This window comes from Chrysochloris asiatica, unplaced genomic scaffold (genome assembly GCF_000296735.1).
Source record: "Chrysochloris asiatica unplaced genomic scaffold, ChrAsi1.0 scaffold00016, whole genome shotgun sequence".
Lineage (NCBI taxonomy): Eukaryota > Metazoa > Chordata > Mammalia > Afrosoricida > Chrysochloridae > Chrysochloris > Chrysochloris asiatica.
In genome coordinates this window covers 13,980,066-13,989,434 of record NW_006408534.1, presented here as the reverse complement: position 1 = coordinate 13,989,434, position 9,369 = coordinate 13,980,066, and the positions used below count along the sequence as shown (strand labels likewise).

Below are 9,369 nucleotides of genomic sequence, written 5' to 3'. Positions count from 1 at the left end.
AAGGTGTGCAACAAGGTTGTATTCTTTCACCATACTTATTCAACCTGTATGCTGAGCAAATAATCCAAGAAGCTGGGTTTTATGAAGAAAAACATGGCATCAGGATTGGAGGAACACTCATTAACAACCTGTGATATGCAGAAGATAAAACCTTACTAGCTGAAAGTGAAAAGGACTTAAAACATTTACTGATGAAGATCAAAGAGCACAGCCTTCAGTATGGATTACATCTCATTGTAAAGAAAACAAAAATCCTCACCACTAGAACAATAAACAATGTTAAGGTGAAGGGTCAGAGAAAAAGAGGAAGACCTCCAATGAGATGGACTGGTCAAGTGGCAGCATTGATGGACTCAAATGTGGCAACAGTAGTGAGGTTGGCCCAGGATGGAGCAGTATTTCGTTCTGCTGTGCCTAAGGTGGCTATGGGTGGATATTGACTAGATGTCATCTAACAACAACCTTGCAGTTGACAGTTAGCAGCCAAACTCAGAACACACTATGATACCGGGACTCCTTTATTAGTCATTTGTTGTTAAGTACCCTCACGTCAGTTCCAACTCATAGTGACCCAGTATAGCCTTTCCAAGGAGCAAACTGGTAAGTTTGACCCTGTGGTTCAAACCAACCTTGTGGTCCTGCGCTCATCCTACAGCGTCACACCAGGACTCCTATTAGTCATCGTTGTTGTTGTTAAGTGCCGTCGAGTCAACTCCAGCTCATAGTAACTCTGTATAAGGTTTCTGAGAAACAGCTGGTGGGTTTGAACAGCCAACCTTGTGGTTAGCAGTCCAGTGCTGATCCTTCAGCATCATACAAATTAAGCACACAATGATATATTACTATCCTAGTTGTTGAGTCTGATGCATAGCGATCCTATAGGTCAGAGTATAGAATTGCTCCTTAGGGTTTCTGAGACCAAATCTTTATGAGAACAGAAAACCTCATCTTTCTCCTGGAGCAGCTGGTAGGTTTGAACCACCAATCTTTATTTTAGCAGCTCAACATTTTACCCACTGTACCAATGGCTCCTTACTATCCTAATGTTAAGTAACATTGAGTCAATTCTGACTCATAGCAACTCTGTCTCGGGTTTCCAAGAAGCAGCTGTTGGTTTTCAACCACCAACCTTGTGATTAGTAGCCCAGTGCTGATTCTACAGTACCACAATAGGACTTCTACTACCCTATAGAATGTCTAAAATTAAACTGATTAACCATTCTAAGTGGTTGGTAACTGGAACACATACAATGCTGGTACAAATGTAAAAGGATACAACCACTTTGGGAAGTCTGGCAGTTTCTTAAAACACATAACATCTATCATATAGCCCAGCCACTCTTTAGTATTTCTCTAAAGACTTGTTGATGAATGTTCACAGCAGCTTAATTCAAAATAGTCTCAAACTGAAAACAACCTAGATGTCTATCATTTGGAGAAATGATAAACAAATTATGATGTACCTAGACAATGGAGTAACACTTAGCAATAATAAACAAACCAACTGTTAATACATATGACAACATATAGATAATCCTCAAAAGCACTAGGCTAAGAGAAAGAAGACAAAAGGCTACTTACTGAAAATGTTTGTTACGATTGTTCTGGTGTTTACATAACTACATACATTTGCCACACCTCAGACTGTACACATTCAAAATTTGCTTATTTTTTATTATGTAAATCATCTCAGTAATGCTTTTTTTTTTTAAAGTAAGGAAGACATAATTCAAAATACTGGTTTCCTTAGGTGAAGGAAGACAAAGAAATTATATGAGGGATGTAGCACCTTAGTAGATGTCAATTACTGTTAATAATCGAGTTGTTAGAAGGCCTGTTTCATATGTTTATTACATTATTAAAACAGACACAAAAAATGGAAGGAGGGTTATGTAAGCATGGACAATGATACAGATAACTTAAGAACCAACAATAAAGACATGATTCAATTCTGTACTTCTGATGTAAAAATTATGAATAAAGTAAAATATAAATTGGGGTGAAAGTGATTTAATACTAGCTATTTTAGAAAACGGCACTTTTTAGAATGATTACTCATGTTTCACTACGTTGTTAAGTGCCATTTAAGTCAGTTTCTACTCACATTGACCCTATATAGGTTTCCAAGGAGTAGTTGGTGGATTTGAACAGCTGACCTGTTATTAGCAGTCCAGAGCTTATCCTAAAGCACCATACCAGGACCCCTCCAGTTTCACTACAACCAATATTAAAGAGATGAGCTTTTATAAAGCTGTGTGCTGAGACATGCTAACACTTACCCAGGGGCTCCACCAATTGGTCAACCAATCCCATTTTCTTTGCTCTGTCTGCCCGAATATTTCTACCGGTCAGCATCATGTCAAAAGCAGCAGGCACACCCACCTAGTATGCAAACAAAGACCAAAGTATTGGGGAAAACATCTCATAGTAATAACTATAGTTTATAAATACTTCAAATGAGCACAATAAATACTAAATTGAGAAAAGTCAAGCCAGATTTGTAGGTTATTTATCAATAAGCTGAGTATCTCTGGGTGGTGGAAATGATTAAGTGCTTTACCACTTACTGAAAGGTTTGAGGTTCAAGTCTATCCAGAGGGATCTCAGAAGAAAGGCCTGGTAGTCTAATTCCAAAAAATCAATCCCTAAAAACCCAATGGAGGCTATGTGCTGATGACCAGGGGCAGGCTCGTGGGGTGTACCATTTGGCTGGTTGATGATGCATGGAGGGGATTGTAACCATGGCAATGTAACAATATATGAAAGGATGAATGTAAAGCTAATGTTCTCCCATGTAAACTATCACATAATTCACAATAAAACATTTAAAAAAAAACCCCACAAAATCAACCTATGGAATGTATATCTACTCTGATACACACGGGGTTGCTATGAGTTGCAATCAATTCATTGTTGTCAAGTTAATTTGACACACTGACACACATTTAGGTAACTTTGAAAATAGAAACTTAAAAAGCTGAAGCAAAAGCTTTTACCTCTTTTTCTTTTTCTGTCTTATGGGATTGATTGATTGTTGTTCCTGTTAAGTGCCATAGAATTGTTACCAACTCATAGCATCCCTATATAGGGCTTCCAAGGAGCATCTGGTGGGTTTGAACTGCTGACCTTGCAGTTAGCAGTCCAGTGCTTATCGACAGCACCACACCAGGACACAATGGCATTGATAAAGTGGATAATCAGGACACCATGGCATTGATAAAGTGGATAATTAGTTTGATATGCTTTCTAAAATTGTGTATTTATATCATTCTGAATTTCCTATCATTTATATATTTAAGATTTCTATATTGAAACTAGTAGGGACTATGAGAAACCTGATAGGACTGTGAACAAGGTCAGAGTTTTGAGAGCCCTAGCTAGCTACTCTGAGGGAGAAAGATGAGGCTTTCTGCTCCCATAAAGATTTATAGCTTCAGAAACCCTATACATGGTTGCTATGAGTCAGAACTGACTTGATGATACTTAACAATAACAACAATAGAAGGAATTTTAGGTTTAAGAAAAATAGAACTCAGCTTGGGTTTCTAATGTGGGATACTGAAAGAATGGATTCAAGTGACATTTAAATACCAACTACAACAAAGAACAAACAAAAACTTCAGCAAATTTTCTACACATACAGGCTTATTCATTCACGCACCGAACCATTTTAACATTCCTATGAAGGAACATACACTACAGTCAGAAAACTAACACCACAAACGTTTCTATTTTTCTGTTCTAAGTTCACACTAACTTCTCTCCAAAGAACATGCCCACTGAGCCTGGAGGATCAGAAGGCATGAGGTTCAGTGGGCTCTCAAACTTAATAGATTACAGCATGAAGGTTTGACTGTCTCCCTTTACTAAAGAATTCAGGAGCTTGATGAGCCTTTTTCGGCAATGAGATCACCTGAAACAGATGATGGAGGGAAAGATCTGCCTCATACTCAGTATGAAATATGGTTCATGAATTTGAAAAACTGATTAAGATGGTACTGCGCAGAGTAGGAACAAATTAAACTATAAGCTCTGGAAGGGCAAGAAGGATCTATATTGATAGTTTTGTGCAAGTGGAAAAATGAATAAACAAATACCAGGAGTAGAAACCTGTCAGTGATTTCACACTGTTGTTGTTGTTATGTGTCATCGAGTTGTTTATGACTCATAACAACCCTGTAGGGGTTTTCAAGGCATCAGATCATCAAGGGAGCAGAAAGCCTCATCTCTTTCCCGGGAAGTGGCTGGTGGGCTTGAACTGCGGACCTTGTGGTTTGCTTATTGTCACAGATTATTTGGCTTCCAGACGCTACAATGAATACCCATAGTACCTATTTTTGAATGAGGAAATGGATCTAGAAGAGAATCCAGGTATAAAGTTCCAAAGTTCACATGTGGGTCTTAAACTCACCATTTTGGGAAGCCTTTGTGTGCCTCCTGCTCCTGGTAATATCCCCAGCAGGACTTCAGGAGTACCTAATACTGTTTTTCTATCTTTTGTTGCTATTCTGTATTGGCATGATATGGCAAGCTTCAAACAAATGAAAAAGAAAATCAGAAAGTTAGAAAATGTAGCTTTTTCTTCCACTACTTCTGTCATTGAAAACAGACAACAAAAATAACCAACAATTCAACAATTTCTACATCTAAAATTTTGGGGCAGTGATGACATTCTTAGAGACGTACAACTATTCTTACCCTCCTTTTCTGAGTTTTTCTCCCTTATTAACATTAAGGTTCCTACCTTATCTTCTGAGTTGCTGTTGTCAATCTGAATTCAGGTAGTTAAGTTTTTATAAGAGCATAATGCTGAAGGCATACCTTTTTCACTAGTGAAGCTACACTACTGTTTAACATGATTGTTTCAACATGACTTTAGAGGGCATTTTAAAACGGTTTAAAAATTATCCCAGGGCAACAGTTTCAGGGATTTATCCACCATCTATGTAAGAATTTGAAGTTATGTTCTACATTTCCCCTCTATGGATCAGCATTCTTCTATAAAATCTTCTATTAAAATGTTCAATAATGGTAGCTGAGTGCCATCCCATTATGGTTTCATGGCAAAGGAGGCTTTCAGTCACACATTCCATATCCTCCAATTCCTCACTCTCCTTCCTCAGTTGCTCCAAATTAGGAGATAGAACAGAAGCACAAAACACATTAGGCCAATTAACTGTACTGTCCCATGAAACCATGACCCTATATCTCCAAATCCCATGAGGTGTTTGGTTGAACATAAACAGCCTCAGCAGGTACTCTTTCCTTTTCGTTGTTGTTATAAATATACCCATCACTCAACTTTTGTTAACCTCTTTATGGGTTGCACATCTCCTTGGAAATCTGTTGAAAGCTATGAAGCTCCTAATAGAAACATGCACATAAAATTTTATATAGACTTCAGGTTAAGAAGCTCTGTACTCTTCAGACATTTTCCTTTCCAACCAGGCAAGGGTCTATTTATGGTCTTATAAAATAGGCTTATAGCGGCCTTTGCTTACACCATGCAAAAGTGAAATGCTTTCTCAGTTATTCTCAAATAAATCAAATTTGCTTATCTTTTTGTGCTAGGTATAGGTTTCCTTAAATACTATACGTGAACACATCTAGTTTAAAGCCCAGTACATGATAAATGCTCAGTAAATGGGTCTTTTTTCCTCTTTCCTTCACACATGCTCTAGGCCACGAGGCATCTCTTCTCTGAAATTTTATATTATTCATCATCTTTACTATTTACAAAGCATTGAAACATACTGCTTTGTGTTTATCAGGTAGACTTAAATAGCTTAAGAGCATAAATCACACTTCTAAATCTTAGCTCTTTGAATTTGAACCAGGTTTTTAGGAGACAGGAACCTTAGACATCTAGTGCAGACTTTCTCAGTTTATAAATGAAAACAACATGTTTCAACTGCTTTGTGTTATACAGATAGCTAATAACAGAATATTAAGGTTGAAACCTATCTAAAAGTTTGATAACACAAAAGAAAGTAGATATTATCCTTCTAGAGTCTCTTTTATTTCTTTTTCCTTTTTTTAGCCTGTTATTGTGAATTGGGTGGAAGGTTTATATTATAGAGCAGATCATGAGTTTTCCACTCAACAAATTACACACTTTCCTTCACTCACTGACAGTGGTCTCAGTGATGGGAATAAGTCTATACCTCAAGTCCTCCTCCCAAGCAGGATCCACTGATGGCAGCCACAATAGGCTTTGGGGACTTTTCAAGTTTCTCAAACATTCTCTGTCCTTCCTGTGACATTTGTGCTACTTCTTGAGAAGTCTTGCAGGAGGCCAACATGCTGGAGATAACAATCAAACAAAGGTGAAACAACAGCCTACTTTCTTCAACACCTCATCCATTTCATGCAGTAAAACTTATGAAAGCCAGACACCTACCAGAGAAGCGAACCTCAAATATTTTCCACTAAAGTCAAGTGACAGAAAAGTATTAAGACTGCACCTTATCAAAGGCAGAAAACTTGTGAGACCTGGAAAAGAAGTACTGCTGAGTTCCCGCTCTCATTGGCTTCACTGGTCAACAGTTCGAAACTACCAGTGGTTCCATGGGAGAAAGACGAGGCGTTCTGCTCCCGTAAAGCTTTACAGCTTTGGAAACTCTATGTAGGGTCACTATGAGATGGAGCCGACTCATGGTACTTAACAACAACAACCCTATCATATTCCCATACTTGGGCCTTGGTGTGGCGCTGGAGAATAGATACTGGAGTACTAATGACATGGCGCTGTGGGTTAATGCGCCAGATTGCAAAGCCATTTGAACTGCAAGGTCGGTGGGGCTCAAGCTCACCAGCTGCTCCTCGGAAACCCTATACAGGGTCACTATGTGTCAGAACCAACTCGATGGCACTTAAAAACAACAATGACGAGGTCAACAGTTCAAACTCACCAGCTCTCTCAGAAACTACGCAGGATTATTCTGCATCGGAACCGACTAGACAGCACACAAAAACTACATTCCAATATTTGGTAGTAAACCTTCAAATACTCAAAAGCATAAGATGAATAAACACTAGTATCTGAAACATCACCTCTTTTTAAATAAATGAAATTTCTGGACCCATAGAACAAGAAACAAAGATGTTTCCATAGTTTATTTCAACTTCTCTAACAAATCACTAGATTATAAAGCTTTGTAATGAGAAAACCATCTTTTGGTAAATATGTTCACTATCAGATTAAACATTTTCAGTATCAGGCAACTATCAGATTAAGCAGCTAACAAAATGATAGAGGGGGAAAAAAAAGGCTTTCAAGTTGTTCAAGGAGGCACTCATGGGTCTGAATTATCGAACTTGCAGTTAGCAGACCAGTGCTTATCCTACAGTGCCACACCAGGGCTCCCTCAAGTTGCTATTCTTGTTAAGTGCTGTCCAGTCAGTTCCGACTCATAGTGACCCTGTGTAGGGCTGCTGAGGAGGAGCTGGTACATTTAAACTGCTGATCTTGGGTTCACTGTCCAGTGCTGATCCTACAGCACCACATGAGGAGTTGCTTGTTGTTGTTATGTGCCGTCGGTCGGGTCTAACCCATAGTGACCCTGTAACAGGGATTCCCAGGAGCAGCTGGTAAGCTTGAACTGCCAACCTTGCAATTCAAACGGCTTTGTAGTCTGGCGCATTAACCCACAGCACTACACACCAGGACTCCTTGTTCTTGTTATTTTTGTTAGGTGCCATCGAGTCAGTACCAACCCATAGTGACCTTATGCACAGCAGAACAAAACATTGCACGATCCTGGGCCAACCTCACTACTGTTGCCACGCTTGAGTCCATCGATGCTGCCACCTGGCCAATCCATCTCGCTAGGGGGGGGTCTTCCTCTTTTTCTCTGACCTTCCACCTTACCAAACATGATATCCTTCTCCAGCGACTAGTCCTTCCTGACAGTATGTCCGAAGTATAAGAGATGAAGTTTGGCCATCTTGGCCTCCAAGGAGCACTCTTGGCTGCACTTTTTCCAAAATGGATCTATTGGTTTTTTTGGCAGCCCATGACACTTGCAATATTCTCCTCCAACACCATAACTCAAAAGCATCAGTTCTTCTATGGCCTTCCTTATTCACTGTTCAGCTTTCGCATGCATATGAGGTTACTGAAAATACCATGGCTTAGGTCAGGTGCACCTTAGTTCTCAAGATGACATCTTTGCTCTTCAACACCTTAAAAAGGTCTTCTGCAGCAGATCTGTCTAATGCAATATGTAGCCTGATTTCTTGACTGCTGCTTACACGAGTGTTGATAGTTGATCCAAGAAGAATTAAGTCCTTCCCCTTGCATACACAGAGTATTGGACATTGGCTATTCAAAATGGGGGGGCTACAAAGGCAAGAAGTGACTGGCTTACAAGCTTTCAAGAGGGAACCTAGATCCAGAGGGCATGAAGGAAGGTAGAATCCCCACTGAGTAGTATCTAATCCGTCTAGGTGGGGCTGATGAAAGGAAATGCAGATAAGGTCTCTTGCGATACAACAGTGAATAATTGCTGTCAGGACTATTGTGAGGGTTGGAAATATAAAGGTAGACATTGTGTAGCAAAGAGGGGAGTGATTAACTTTGCAATCTAGGAGCGGAGGTCATTGGGACCATCAAGGGAGAAGAGCGGAGAGCAGGATCCTACCCAGAGAAGCAGTGATGCCTGAAATGGAGGTAGAGACGATGATGTGGAGATTAGGCAGCTGGGAACTTTAGACACAGAGAGGGAGAGGGGCTATGTGCTGACGACCAGAACGCAGGCTTGTAGTATATACCCTTTGGTTGGGTGATGATGCACTGAAGGGATTGTAACCATGGCAATGAAACTATATATAATAGGATGAATGTAAAACTAATGTTCTCCCATGCAAACTATCACATAATCCACAATAATACATTAAAAAAAAAAAAATTAAGTCCTTGACACTTAAATCTTTTCTCCATTGATAAGAATGTTCTTTATTGGTCCAGTGGTTGAGGATTTTTGTTTTCTTTATGTTGAGAAGTAATTCATACCGAAAGCTGTGTTCTTTCATCTTCGTAAGTATTTTAAGTCTTCTTCACTTTCAGCAAGGTTGTATCATCTGCATATTGCAGGTTGTTAATGAGTCTTCCTCCAATCCCGATGCCACGTTTTTCTTCACTAAACCCAGCTTCTCGGATTATCTGCTCAGCATACAGGTTGAATAAGTATGGTGAAAGAATATAACCTTGTCATACAACTTTCTTAATTTTAAAGACTGTTTAAAGTTGCTCTATTCCAACAACTGCCTCTTGATCCAGGTACAGATTTCTCATTAGCACAATAAAGTTCCAGAACACTCATACTTCTCAATGTTGTCCATAGTTTGTCATAATCCACATAATTGAAA

The 9,369-nt window shown here is 39.3% G+C and overlaps 1 protein-coding gene across 1 annotated transcript in view; it reads right to left on the bottom strand.

The window, feature by feature from the left end:
• HADHA (hydroxyacyl-CoA dehydrogenase/3-ketoacyl-CoA thiolase/enoyl-CoA hydratase (trifunctional protein), alpha subunit) overlaps nucleotides 1-9,369 on the bottom strand; it is a 91,765-nt gene that overhangs the window by 46,894 nt on the left and 35,502 nt on the right. The window contains exons 5-7 of the mRNA XM_006835222.1: nucleotides 6,165-6,303; nucleotides 4,412-4,531; nucleotides 2,280-2,382 (exon numbers count right to left, since the gene is read on the bottom strand). Coding sequence (XP_006835285.1) covers nucleotides 2,280-2,382; nucleotides 4,412-4,531; nucleotides 6,165-6,303 — 362 coding nt within the window. The remainder of the gene's footprint in view (nucleotides 1-2,279; nucleotides 2,383-4,411; nucleotides 4,532-6,164; nucleotides 6,304-9,369) is intronic.